Source organism: Podarcis erhardii, assembly GCF_964252035.2.
Source record: "Podarcis erhardii genome assembly, chromosome: 1".
NCBI classification, from domain to species: Eukaryota; Metazoa; Chordata; class Lepidosauria; order Squamata; family Lacertidae; genus Podarcis; species Podarcis erhardii.
The window spans coordinates 45,718,770-45,732,726 of NC_138497.1; the positions used below are offsets into that span (position 1 = coordinate 45,718,770).

General features: G+C 42.4%; 1 protein-coding gene across 4 annotated transcripts in view; it reads left to right on the top strand.

The window, feature by feature from the left end:
* STARD9 (StAR related lipid transfer domain containing 9) overlaps positions 1-13,957 on the top strand; it is a 112,196-nt gene that overhangs the window by 9,407 nt on the left and 88,832 nt on the right. For all 4 annotated transcript variants that reach the window (XM_081857262.1, XM_081857261.1, XM_081857264.1 and 1 more), the window contains exon 3: positions 4,203-4,319. In XM_081857262.1, coding sequence (XP_081713388.1) covers positions 4,203-4,319 — 117 coding nt within the window. The remainder of the gene's footprint in view (positions 1-4,202; positions 4,320-13,957) is intronic.

Genomic DNA, 13,957 nt, shown 5'->3' on the forward strand with positions numbered 1-13,957 from the left:
ATGCTGTTGCAATGTCTGTTTCCTCCTCTCATCACAGGCAAGTTTGAGAGTTAAGGGAGATAACCATTTTATGCCAACTCACATGCTGAACTAGTTTGGAATCATATGTTTCTTCTATTTCTTATGGATACCCGAGGAAAGAACTCTAACTTTCATTGGATGCATATGTGGAATTTTCCTTTTCCATTGGCAAATATGGGAAATGCATACATTCAGAAATATTTATTGGGATTGAAGTGTGGTTTATTTGATTAGGAAACGAAACTTTGTAGCACTTACCTTCTAAATATAAGAACTGTTTTAATGGAATCCCCCCAAAGGCTTATCAAGTCCAGTCAGGGGTGGCATCATGGCAAAATGGGAAGTCCACCCACCCACCCCCGCTGTAGCCCTTCCCTCAAACTCATTTACTGGGGTCACATGGTGGCTTCCAGTGAGATCTCACAGAACTCTAGCAAGATCTCTCTGGTAGCCACCACTTCTCGCTTCTGCAGCAGTGGCAGGGGTGACTGGGGCACCTGCAGAGGCACTGCACCATGGAATTCCACTACCCAAGGCATCTGCCTCAGTCTGCCTCATGGGTGGCCCAGCCCTCAGTTCAGCATCTGGTCTCCCACAGAGGCCAACAGTTTTGTAGGGCATATGCATTAGGCTACTCTCACTCATTTGTTCCCCGCCAACAAGTATGCAAAGCCTTATCCTCAATGAATTAATCTAATTTATCAGGAATCAGCAGAATTTATAATAAATAATAATTTGTTTACGTTGTAATGCATGTGTAATTTATTTATTGTTGCAAGTCACTTTGAGTTGCTTTTTGCTTAGGAAAGTGATTAATAAGTTTAATAAATAATGTTTTTGGTATTTTAGGTGAGGTGACTAGCAAAATAATTTGCTTTCTATTTTCTTCTTAGTAGGACAGAAAGCTCAGTAACTGCCTGGGGGGGGGGGGAGTTTTAATTTTATCTTTGTAGCAAGTCAAGAGCTCTCAGTCAAACATAATAGCCATTGTAGAACATAGTGAGCTAAATGAGGCATGCCTCTGAATGATTGTGCATTATAAGCTTTATTGTTAAAGGTAATCCTTTTGATACAATTGTTGAAAAGACCAGTTTATATTGTACCAGTAGGCAAAGCAAACATAAGTTCAAGTTAGTTAGCGTGGCAAATCGATTCTTAGAGGTTAGTTTTACTTCCACACAGATAACACTCTCTTAAAGGATCATAAAATCATAACAGATGGGGGAGAAATTTGATTTGGTAACCATTTGCCTTTCCTGAAACTGTATGCGAGCCAAAATGCAGCAAAATTTCAGACAAGTGCAAATTACAATTTAGCCCTCAAGCCACAAAATTATTGCCATCATGTATATTAGAGGAAATGCATACAATAGTGAAAATAACATGACAAAAGTCTTATTTAATTTTATTAGTTTTCACACATCTCAAGGTGACTTGCAATCACGTAATTTAAAAAAAAAAAAATCAGAAATAGGATTTAAAACAATACAGTTATAGACCCAAGGCACAGACCTACTTTTTTTAATCCATTCACCTGAAAAAAGCTTGTTGAAACAAAAATACCTCAAAATGTTTCCAGAAACTACAAATAGAAGATATCTCAACTAGGATGCTGTTCTGCAAAACAAGAGCAACCACACCAAAAGCCCTATTCTGATTTACTATGGAGCATGCTTCTGATATTTTAGGGACTTTGAGGAGAGGACATCCTGTAGAATTTGTGTTGCTGATGCTTCAGGTTGTCTTTGTACATTTTTTCATTAGCAAAGTATAATAATGTCATATCCTTGTATTACTGGAAGCTAAGGAGCACGTGTATCTGAAAAACAGAATGTATCCCCTAAGAGTTTGAAAGGATCATTAGTGGCATCACAGCATAATATTAAACATTTAATAGATAACATTGAGATATGCTAGTTTTAAATTATCAAAGTTATTTTGAAAGGGCAATCTAAATAGATGGAGAAGGCTTTGTTCTAAGCAGCTGATCTGCTTTGGGACACTAATGGAGCCTCAAGTATCTATTACCTCTGGTTAGTCTTGGGTTTTAATTAATGCCAGTCGCTTCACAGTTAATTTTGCTACGTGTCAAAGCATTATCTGATTGATTTGGGTGTATTTTTCAAAACCAGCTCTTTAAATGGTGCTTTTACTTTCTGTCTAAGATACTGCAAGTGGTGATTTGTCATACTGCATAGGTTATTTTTTAAAAAAAGAAAACTTATTTACACAATAAAATAAAATTTGGAAATCATTGTAAAATGTTGAATTGCTGTTTGTTTTTACTGCCATTAGGGTACTGCTATTTCTCCTCCGTGTGGTGACTCAGTGCTTTCCTCTTTTGATGAGCACAAAGTAAAAATATATTTGTTTGGCAACATGCCCTGCCTGCTTTCCTGGTGCAGGCAGATTAGTAATAGAGTCGCCATACCAGAAGTCAAAACAATAGCTTGTGTATTTTTCACCTCTCTCCCTTTTTGTGGCTGCCATTAGTTCAGAAGTAAAAGCATAATAAACATTTTTTTTTTAATGTGAAAAACAAAAAATAATGTTACAAACAGCCAGCATGTCAAGTATGTGACCATATCACAGATTGTGGCCATTGTCCTTTGCTTACAGTAAGTCTTATGTGAGTTGTATATAGTGAGTTGAAGCTTGCAGTCCTCAGCATCTGCTTCCACAACTATTGGAGAGGTATAGTATGATAGTCTCAGTGAAAACACTTGAAAAGCCTATTGGTATACTGTTCCCCAGTCTCTGGTGAGCTTGTGGTGCATATATGCCATTGAATCCTAGCTTTAGCACTTAATGCATACAAACCAACTTACCATGGATTTGGAAACCAGCATATGCAAATTTTCCCCTGTTCACCTGTGTGAATGTGAATCAAGTCAGGTGTGGCATCTTCTGTAACATTTAGGATACAATATTTGTTTAATTCTGCTTTAATTTTGCTGCTCATATTGGTAGATCAGGGATGCGGGTGGCACTGTGGGTTAAACCACAGAGCCTAGGACTTGCCATCAGAAGGTCGGCGGTTCGAATCCCTGCGACGGGGTGAGCTCCCGTTGCTTGGTCCCTGCTCCTGCCAACCTAGCACACCAACGGAAGCATGTCAAAGTGCAAGTAGATAAATAGGTACCGCTCCGGCGGGAAGGTAAACGGTGTTTCTGTGCGCTGCTCTGGTTCGCCAGAAGCGGCTTAGTCATGCTGGCCACATGACCCGGAAGCTGTATGCTGGCTCCCTCGGCCAATAAAGCGAGATGAGTGCCGCAACCCCAAAGTCAGTCACGACTGGACCTAATGGTCAGGGGTCCCTTTACCTTTACCTATTGGTCGATCACTCTTGCAGGTGAAAGAAGTCGCCAAAAATTATGTGTGAATCAAATTGGTGATGGAGAAAATATGTTAAAGCAAACATGTGCAATACTTTAGATAAAGTAATATGGCATTCATCATTTTTGCTGCACCCTCTGGTTCTTATGGTTAAGTGTTTTTGTTTTTGTTTAAAGAAAGGATTACCACTTGCGTGACAACAGACAGACACTGAAAGTTTCTGCTTCAGGCATTTTAGCAAGAGATTTGAGTAACCAGAGATGGTGGTACTAACAGATCCCTCAATTCTTTTCTCCCAGTTTTACCTCATGAATTCTGGACTTCTTTTCAGGTTTTTGTTATCAAAAACAAAAGTCATAAAGTGCACAAATGAGGATCAGTTCATAAAGGCTGGATAATTTGCAGCAGAAAGTATGAAGTGATTTCTTTGTGTTCTGGTTATTTGAAGTGAAATACAAGTTATGTTTGTGATGGCTCATTCACACCTGTAGTTTGACACCTGATTAAACAGTAATCAAGCAGTGAAAATGCTTGTATGGACCACTCCTTATCTAACGGTGCCATTTTACCAGTATGCATAATAATATATAGTTTGGGTATCTGAGAAAGAGAGTTTGAGATCATCACCACCATCATCATTTCCATTGCAGAATTTCTGGACACCCTTGTTTAAGTGGTATTTATTATCTTTATTTGAAATGTAAAAATAGGAAGAGGAATGTGCAGACTGTGTTTGACTCAATACTTTTAACTGAAAGAAATGTAAAAATCAAGAAGTGGTTTAGAATAAATCTTGTAAATACAACTAAATGCATGCTGCTTTCTTTCATTTTCTTTCAACTCAGGTGGACAGCAGATATGAGGGTGTTTGGGACACAAGGGAGAAAGTTGTGGCATTTGGCTTTGATTACTGCTATTGGTCAGTTGACCCTGAGGATCCCACATATGCCTCTCAGGAAGTGGTAAGGAAATAAGTGGTATTTTTTTCTTCTTTCTTGGAAATCTATAAAATGAAACTGGTTTCTTTATAAAATCAGTAACACATTGAAATTAGCAGTTTCTAATCCATTGGTCTTAGGTATGTGTGAACTGTTGTACTGTGTCAGACCAATAACGCCCCTTACAACCCACTCCAGATGTTCTTAACATTGACCCAAACTTTCAGAAAGTTGGACTGGACTGGACTGGATAGGCCTTTGGTCTCATCTATCAGCATTCTTCTTCTGTTTTTAGGATCAGCCAGCTGTCACAGAATAGTGGCACCGGGTCATGTAGTGGTCAGTATGTTGGAATTTGGGTGGGATGATCTGGGTTCACATCCCTGATCAATCATTGATCAGGTGCCTGGGAGTAAGTTCCATTGGTGGTCACTTTGGACTGCACATGCTCAACATGTAAAACACGTTTAACAAAAGCCAGCCATTGTAAGGAGTGTTACAGTGAAAACTGCTAGCTTGAAGTATCACTGCCATCAATTCAAATAATTATTTTCCTCATTCTTTGACTTTATGCTAATCTGTGACAAATAATAGTAATGCTTGAATTGCTTATTATTGCTTCATTCACTTGCCAGAGCAATGAATATCCATCAATTACAATGAAGCTTAGCTGATGTCAATTTCATTTGCATTCTTGCATTATTTATTCCTACGTAGATTGTGGATGCTCTAATACATGGGTAGGTAAACTAAGGCCCGGGTGCCGGATCTAGCCCAATCGCCTTCTAAATCCAGCCCATGGACAGTCCAGGAATCAGCATGTTTTTACAATGTGTCCTTTTATTTAAAATGCATCTCTGGGTTATTTGTGGGGCATAGGAATTCGTTCATATATTTTTTTTCAAAATATAGTCCGGCCCCCCACAAGGTCTGAGGGACAGTGGACTGGCTCCCTGCTGAAAAAGTTTGCTGACCCCTGCTCTAATACCATCAATATAATTTTATTGTATACTGTATCATCTTGATTATCTGCCTGTAGTTTGCATACTGTATGCCAAAGCCTGGAAATTATGGGATGGAGGACTGGTGGGGACAATATTATGTGTGCTGAACAACTTAATGGAAATTCATTAATTAAGCATTAAGAAAAATGGTTAAGTGTTTGATAGTTGATAATGTGAATTTCCAAATAGAATAATAAATCTTATCTTTTGTTCCTGTACAACTGTATGGTAGGCAACACCCCTACACCAAGCCATCTGTTTAACAGATCATATTGTTTTCCATTACGAGGTTTTGTTAGAATTTTTTGCTCCCTAGGGACAGAAGTGGATATTGTTGAAGCCAGGCATATAGTGAGTCAATGCACATGGGATTTAAAGACAGGGATTTTATAAACAATGATGAAAGAGTGCTTGCAGTTAGAGTTTTTGCTCTTAAAATACATTTTAATAAAATGTGTATATTTTGAGACGTAGCTGAATAAAGAATGGGGAATTTAAAAGAGAGAAAACAAGGGAGAGTATTAAAATAGGAAACACATCTTTAAAGGAAGGATCACGCATTAATTGGTTAACAGATACAATGAAATAATTATGATAGAAGAAAATGATTATTTTTACTAGATATGATTAAAAAGATTGAGTTGGGTTTTTTCCCCGGTTTCCAGATAGCAGTTGTGAAATTCAAATTGCATTTGGCTTAGAGGCTTTGGCAGAAACTGTATCCATAATTGAAAGATTGGAGGGGGGGAAATCAAGGGGAAAAATATGATTCCTCCCCCCCCCCGCAGCCCCCCCCCGCAGCCTGTGCGCTACTCCAAGACCTTCTCCCTGCTTTTGTGGGAGGTGGAGGAATTCCCCCACCTCCCGCGCGACTCCTGCGGGCTTTTCGACCAGGAGGGAGAAGGGATTGTAACGGCCAGTCAGTCCCTTCTCCCTCCTTGGGGAAAAGCCCCCAAGAGCGGCGCGCTCTTTAAAGGGTGTGCGGCTCCTGCGGGCTTTTCTGTGAGGTGGGGGGATTCCCCCCACCGCCAGCCTCGAAGCGGGGTCGGGGAGCAGCGCGAAGGCGTCGCTCGCCTTCCTGCTGCCCCCCATCCTCTGGGGCTGGCGATGCGGGGAAGCGCTGCTTTCCCCCACCGCCAGCCTCAAAGAGCAGACTCTCCTGGCTTCAGCGAAAGCAACACAAAGCCTCCGGAGCGCAGGCTTCGGAGGCTTCGCGTTGCTATCGCTGAAGCCACAGAGCCTGCATTCGCCCCATAGGATGCACACACATTTCCCCTTCATTTTTGGAGGGGAAAAAGTTCGTCCTATAGGGCGAAAAATACGGTAGCTTTAAAATACATTGATTAGGAAGTGATATATGCCATGTATGTGGGTATAAAGTGGAATTTTTCTCATGAAATACTTGCAAAGTGCTGAGCAGTCAACTGTTATTGTTTTCCCAATTTTGAGAGAGAGGGGGAGAAATGAAAAGAGCATGATATAAGAAAAGGTTTTTTTGTGCAAAAATTGGATCTGCATGAGGGGGAGGGAAATCTTCTCCATGAATGTTTTAGTTATGTTACATTTCTTCTGCCAGCAACACAGCTGCTGCATTCAATAGGCATTGGAATGGTTTGGATTTTACACGAATAAGGTCACTTTTTGGGCTCTAGCCTGTTTTATTCCCTCTCCAGAATTCCTAAGTTGGAATCAGTGAGCATACTGAATTAGTCCTATGTTAAGAAAAGATAACATACAGTGAGAAACAAAAAACCCTCGAATTCCATTTTACTTTTTAATATTATCTTGGTATACATTGCAAACAAAAGTTATTAGACTAAAATCATATAGAATTGTCTCTCTTTGGGGGCTGTGATCCACAAACGACATTACTGGCATATTCATTTTGATAAGACTTTGTGGTTAAGTAATTTTTGAAAAATTAAAGCTAAGTTAAAGCTAGTTGTTGCTGCCACTGACTTAGAATCATAGAATCATAGAGTTGGAAGAGACCACAAGGGCCATCGAGTCCAACTCCCTGCCAAGCAGGAAACACCATCAGAGCACTCCTGACACATGGTTGTCAAGCCTCTGCTTAAAGACCTCCAAAGAAGGAGACTCCACCACACTCCTTGGCAGCAAATTCCACTGTCGAACAGCTCTTACTGTCAGGAAGTTCTTCCTAATGTTTAGGTGGAATCTTCTTTCTTGTAGTTTGGATCCATTGCTCCGTGTCTGCTTCTCTGGAGCAGCAGAAAACAACCTTTCTCCCTCCTCTATGTGACATCCTTTTATATATTTGAACATGGCTATCATATCACCCCTTAACCTCCTCTTCTCCAGGCTAAACATGCCCAGCTCCCTTAGCCGTTCCTCATAAGGCATCATTTCCAGGCCTTTGACCATTTTGGTTGCCCTCCTCTGGACACGTTCCAGTTTGTCAGTGTCCTTCTTGAACTGTGGTGCCCAGAACTGGACACAGTACTCCAGGTGAGGTCTGACCAGAGCAGAATACAGTGGCACTATTACTTCCCTTGATCTAGATGCTATACTCCTATTGATGCAGCCCAGAATTGCATTGGCTTTTTTAGCTGCCGCGTCACACTGTTGGCTCATGTCAAGTTTGTGGTCAACCAAGACTCCTAGATCCTTTTCACATGTACTGGTTAGGCTGGCCTCAACTAGAGCCAGGTTAGGCTGGCCTCAACTAGAGCCAGGGCCTTCTCGGCTGCGGCTCCAATCTGGTGGAACGCTCTGTCACAAGAGACTAGGGCCCTGCGGGACCTGACATCCTTCCGCAGGGCCTGCAAGACAGAGTTGTTCCACCAGGCCTTTGGTCAGGGCGCAGTCTGACTCCCTCCTCTGGCAACCTGCTTAGAATCTTGCTTAATTAGTTGCCATTAATTTGATTTTAATTGATTTTTATAATGTAATATTTTTAGAATGTGTGAATATCTGAATATCTGATTGTTTGATTGTTGATTGTTGTTAGCCGCCCTGAGCCCGGCTTCGGCTGGGGAGGGCGGGATATAAATAAAATTTATTATTATTATTATTATTACTGCTCTCAAGCCAGGTGTCACCCATCTTGTATTTGTGCCTCTCATTTTTTTTACCCAAGTGCAATACTTTACATTTCTCCCTGTTAAAATTCATCTTGTTTGTTTTGGCCCAGTTCTCTAATCTGTCAAGGTCGTTTTGAAGTGTGATCCTGTCCTCTGGGGTGTTAGCCACCCCTCCCAGTTTGGTGTCATCTGCAAATTTGATCAGGATGCCCTTGAGTCCATCATCCAAGTCGTTGATAAAGATGTTGAATAAGACCGGGCCCAAGACAGAACCCTGTGGCACCCCACTAGTCACTCTTCTCCAGGATGAAGAGGAACCATTGATGAGCACCCTTTGGGTTCGGTCAGTCAGCCAGTTACAAATCCACTGAGTGGTAGCATAGTCAAGACCGCATTTTACCAGCTTCTTTACAAGAATATCATGGGGCACCTTGTCAAATGCCTTGCTGAAATCAAGGTAGGCTACATCCACTGCGTTCCCTTCATCTACCAGGCTTGTAATTCTGTCAAAAAACGAGATCAGGTTAGTCTGACATGACTTATTTTTCAGAAATCCATGCTGACTATTGGTGATCACAGTATTCCTTTCTAGGTGCTCACAGACTGTTTGCTTAATGATCTGCTCCAGAATCTTCCCTGGTATTGATGTCAGACTGACTGGGCGGTAATTATTTGGGTCCTCTCTTTTCCCCTTTTTGAAAATAGGGACAACATTTGCCCTCCTCCAGTCTGCCGGGACTTCGCCTGTTGTCCAGGAATTCTCAAAGATGACTGCTAGTGGTTCTGAGATCACATCTGCCAGTTCTTTTAATACTCTTGGATGCAGTTCATCTGGCCCTGGAGACTTGAATACATCTAAACTAGCCAAGTATTATTGTACTATCTCCTTAGTTATTCTGGGCTGTGTTTCCTCTGCTGAATCATTTGCTCCAAATTCTTCAGGTCGGGCATTGTATTCTTTATTGGAGAAGACTGAGGCAAAGAAGGCATTGAGGAGTTCAACCCTTTCTGTGTCCCCTGTTTGCATTTCACCATCTTCTCCTCTGAGTGACCCCACTGTTTCTTTGTTCTTCCTTTTGCTACGAACATACCCATAAAAGCCTTTTTTGTTGCTTTTAACCTCTCTAGCAAGCCTGAGTTCATTCTGTGCTTTGCTTTTCTGACTTTGTGTCTACACGTGCTGGCTATTTGTTTGAATTCCTCTTTGGTGGTTCCCCCCTTTTCCATTTTTTGTACACATCCTTTTTTAATCTTAACTCAGTTAAAAGTTCTTTAGATAGCCACCCTGGCTTCTTTAGGCACCTTCCATGTTTCCGTCTCATTGGTATTGCCTGAAGTTGTGCTTTTACTATCTCCCTCTTAACAAACTCCCAGCCATCATGAACTCCCTTTCCTTTTAGTATTACTGTCCATGGGATCTCACCCAGCACTTCCCTAAATTTTATGAAGTCGGCTTTCTTAAAGTCAAGAAATTGAGTCCTAGTATGCTTGGCTGCTCCTTTCCGCTGTATAGTAAACTTCAGAAGAGCATGATCACTCGCGCCTAATGATCCTTCCACTTCTACCCCACTAACCAGGTCATCAACATTGGTTAGGACCAGATCTAAAATGGCAGTTCCTCTTGTTGCTTCTCCCACTTTCTGGACAATGAAGTTGTCTGCAAGGCCAGTGAGGAATCTCACTTGTTTGAGAGTCTTCCTTAGTAATTGATTTTGTTGTGAATATTGACAAAGAGTAAAAAGGTAAAGGTAAAGGACCCCTGGAAGGTTAAGTCCAGTCAAAGGCAACTATGGGGTTGCTTTCAGGCCGAGGGAGCCAGCGTTTGTCCACAGACAGCTTTCCGGGTCATGTGGCCAGCATGACTAAACCGCTTCTGGTGCAACAGAACACCATGATGGAAACCAGAGCACATGGAAACGTCATTTATCTTCCCACCACAGTGGTACCTATTTATCTACTTGCAGTGGCATGCTTTCAAACTGCTAGGTTGGCAGGAGCTGGGACAGAGCTCACCCCGTTCGCAGGAGCTCACCCCGTTGCAGGGATTCAAACTGCCGACCTTCTGATCAGTAAGCCCAAGAGGCTCAGTGGTTTAAACCACAGCGCCACCCGTGTCCCTTGATAGAGTACAGCGTCCATAACAGACTAAAATGTCAGTTAAGACAAGTAAAATCTCTCACAATTCTTAGAGGGAGGAAGTGGTTCATCACTGTGGTCAAGTTGGGAGCTTGAAAGCTGGGAAGCCAATTAAGAAGACAACCCAGAAAAAGTCAAAAGAAGAGGTGATTGATAGAAGACAGTGCGTTCAGAAACAGGAACCTGAGAGAAGAATAGCTTTAAAGTGGTAGTAGCAATGGGGAAAGGCAAAGTTAAGGAAAGTAGGGGCCATTGAGAATGAAACCTCAAACAGAATGTAGATATAGAAGTTTGATGCTGATAGCGGGTTGTAGAGGGGATAGAGGAGACTTTGGATCAGGCAGTGGAAATCCAGAGGTAGGATGGTATTAATTGTATGTATAGTATTTGTCTGCTTTAGTCTGCAGTCCAATGCATGCTTACCTGAGAATAAGATCCAATAGAACTTACAGGTAGAAATGCATAGTGTTAAATAGTTCTGTTAGTGCTTGATGAAAGCAAGTATTCTTGATCAAATTGTTGCAAGTCAAATTAAGTTAAACGGAATATATTTCCAGGTAAATGGATATAGTCGCTAGAAAATTATTTCTTTTCTTTTTCCATTTCATAATAACCTAAGACCTCACCAGCCAAACCATTAGATTGGCCTCTTGGGTTTCCGATCTGTTGAAATAAGTTAAATTGAGCTTCTCTGTGGTCAGCCACTGTTTACCCTTACACTTTGTATAAGTAATAATAAATGGTTCTGGTTTAAAAGTAAAAAGCACTGGTTTCATTTTCAGCCATCATACAGTCCCTTAAGACCTCCAACAGTTGTGAGTAGTGTTTTGGGGAAAATTATATATAAATGGACAGTGAAATTTGTAATAACTGGAAAGGCTGTTGGATGCATCTGTACTTATCTTGAATAATGGAATGACAGCTGCTGCACACAGATACTCTTCCAGCTCCTAAAGTATGTGGTGTGTTAGCATGTGCTATACATCTGTTGTCTTAAAGAGTAGGCAGAGAGCTCACCCCTCAGGTTAGCACTATGATTCTTAGTGTGTGTTAGTACTTTCTATACCATCATAAAAAAAGCCTGCTAGATCAAGCCAATGGCCCATCTATCCCACCATCTTGTTCTCACGGTGGCCAACCAGAAGGCAAGCATGGTGAACTGCCAAAACTATTTTCACATTACACTTTCCCACTTAAAATGTTACTACAACTCTCACGGACAGCATAATCCAGCTTCTTTCCATCTGACTCCCCATACTGCCATATTATAGACTTGGATGTCTTCCTACAGTTATAGCCTATCACACAGCCATTTCAATCTCCTTCACCAGCATAATCTCTGCCCTGTAATAAAACTAATGACTTTGGGGAAGGGCCTTCTCATTGTCCCCAATGCCTCTTTGAAAAGTTTTAATGCATCTCCTAGCATAGGAGTCAACTCCCAGGGGCCATGGGGGCTTCGGCCCCCCAATAAAATGTTTGAGGGGCCCGGGGGGGGGCACAACATTGATGGGCATTCCCATTTAGATAGTGTGTGTGCATTGTGTCATGTGACTGATTATGTGGGGTGGGGCCTACCTGGGCCCCTACAATATTTTATTCAAGTTGACATCCCTGTCTCCTAGTGACTAAGTAGATTCAGATCAGCAGTGGCAATAGTTGCAGGAGAAATGGACGGACATATGATGCTTTCTCACCACTGATGACACTTCAAATTAATAGGACTTCTTTCTGATTAGACACATTTAGGAATGTGGTATAATTATTATAATATCATCTCCCTAGCCCTTTTAATACTAACTGAGATTCCTGATAATTCCATATGTTTGAAAATAAGCCCTACTTTTCTTGGGAATCACAACTCTACTAATATATTACACATTGGAATCATTTGAATTAGACGTTCATAGGCCTACACAGAATACGTAATAGAAACCTAGAAATAGAAATTGCAAAGAAATTGGACATTTTTGAGCTACCGTATTTTGCGCCCTATAGAACGCACCGGCCCATAGGACGCACCTAGTTTTTTGGGGGGGAAATAAAGAAAAAAAATTTATTTCCCCCCAAGGTGCGTGGCTGGAACAACCAGGTCGGGGAACAGCGGGAAGGCGCGCTCCACCTCCCCGCTGTCCCCCGAGCTTGTGGGGCTGGCAATGGGGAGAAGTGCGCTGAGCCTGGGACTGCAGGCAGCTCTGCGCAGCCATTGGGAGCTGGGCGGGACTTCGCGCCCCGCTCCCGATGGCCGCGCAGAGCCGCGCTGAGCCCGGGACTGCAGGCAGCTGTGCGCAGCCATCGGGAGCCGGGCGGAACTTCACACCCCGCTCCCGATGGCCGCGCAGAGCTGCGCTGAGCCCGGGACTGCTCCCGATGGCCGCGCAGAGCCGCGCTGAGCCCAGGACTGCAGGCAGCTCTGCGCAGCCATCGGGAGCCGGGCGGGACTTCGCGCCCTGCTCCCGATGGCCGCGCAGAGCTGCGCTGAGCCCGAGACTGCAGGCAGCTCTGCACAACCCTCGAAGCCGGTCTCCCGAGGGTTGCGCAGAGCTTCCTGAAGCCTGGACAGCGAGAGGGCTCGGTGCACACCGACCCCTCTCGCTCTTCAGGCTTCAGCGAAAGCCTGCATTCGCCCCATAGGACGCACACACATTTCCCCTTCATTTTTGGAGGGGAAAATGTGCGTCCTATAGGGCGAAAAATACGGTATTTCTAAGGGAAATTGGAAAAAATAACACTGTCAACATGGGAATTTAGCTTGCGGCTGCAGTATTCCGGATATGTCTAGGAAATTCTGGACATATGGCAACCCTAATTGTAGAGTTGGAAGGGACCATGAATATCATCTCGTCCAACACCCTGTAATGCATGAATATGCAGTTGTCCTATTTGGGGATCAAATCTGCAACCTTGTCATTATCAGCACCATGTTCTAAACAACTGAGCTATACATGCTGGCAATAGAATTGTAGTTTTTAAAAAGAGCAGCAGGTGATTTTCCCCCCCCATATGTCCTATATATCAAGCTGGTACCAAGCAGCGATGAACAAGCTCAGACAGGGTCACAATAAAAAATTAACACATACAGACATTTTTGAGTGAGAAATAGTATTAGCCCTCTCCATCCTCTCTCCAGCTGCAGGAAGAAAAGTCTCCTGGTCTTCCGGTTGTACCTCCAAAAGCCTTCAAAATAAGAATAAACATTAATACCGTCATGCATTTCCCTGGCTGAGTCCAAACAGAGCTTTAAATACATTTTTCCTTGCAGCTGCTCCTTTCAGTGGTAACATTTAGGAAATGTTTTCTAAGTGTGTTCCTGAGTTGTATTTATGCTGCTTACTATGATGTCATCTCATCCTTGAAAGTAATGCTTCTGTGATTGCCTTCTGATGCCACTCAGTTTTTATTTACTAAAAAGCTAATTGATTAACTTAAAGTTATTTCCTAAGTAGCAGCCATGATACAGCTGACTACCCTCAGAGCA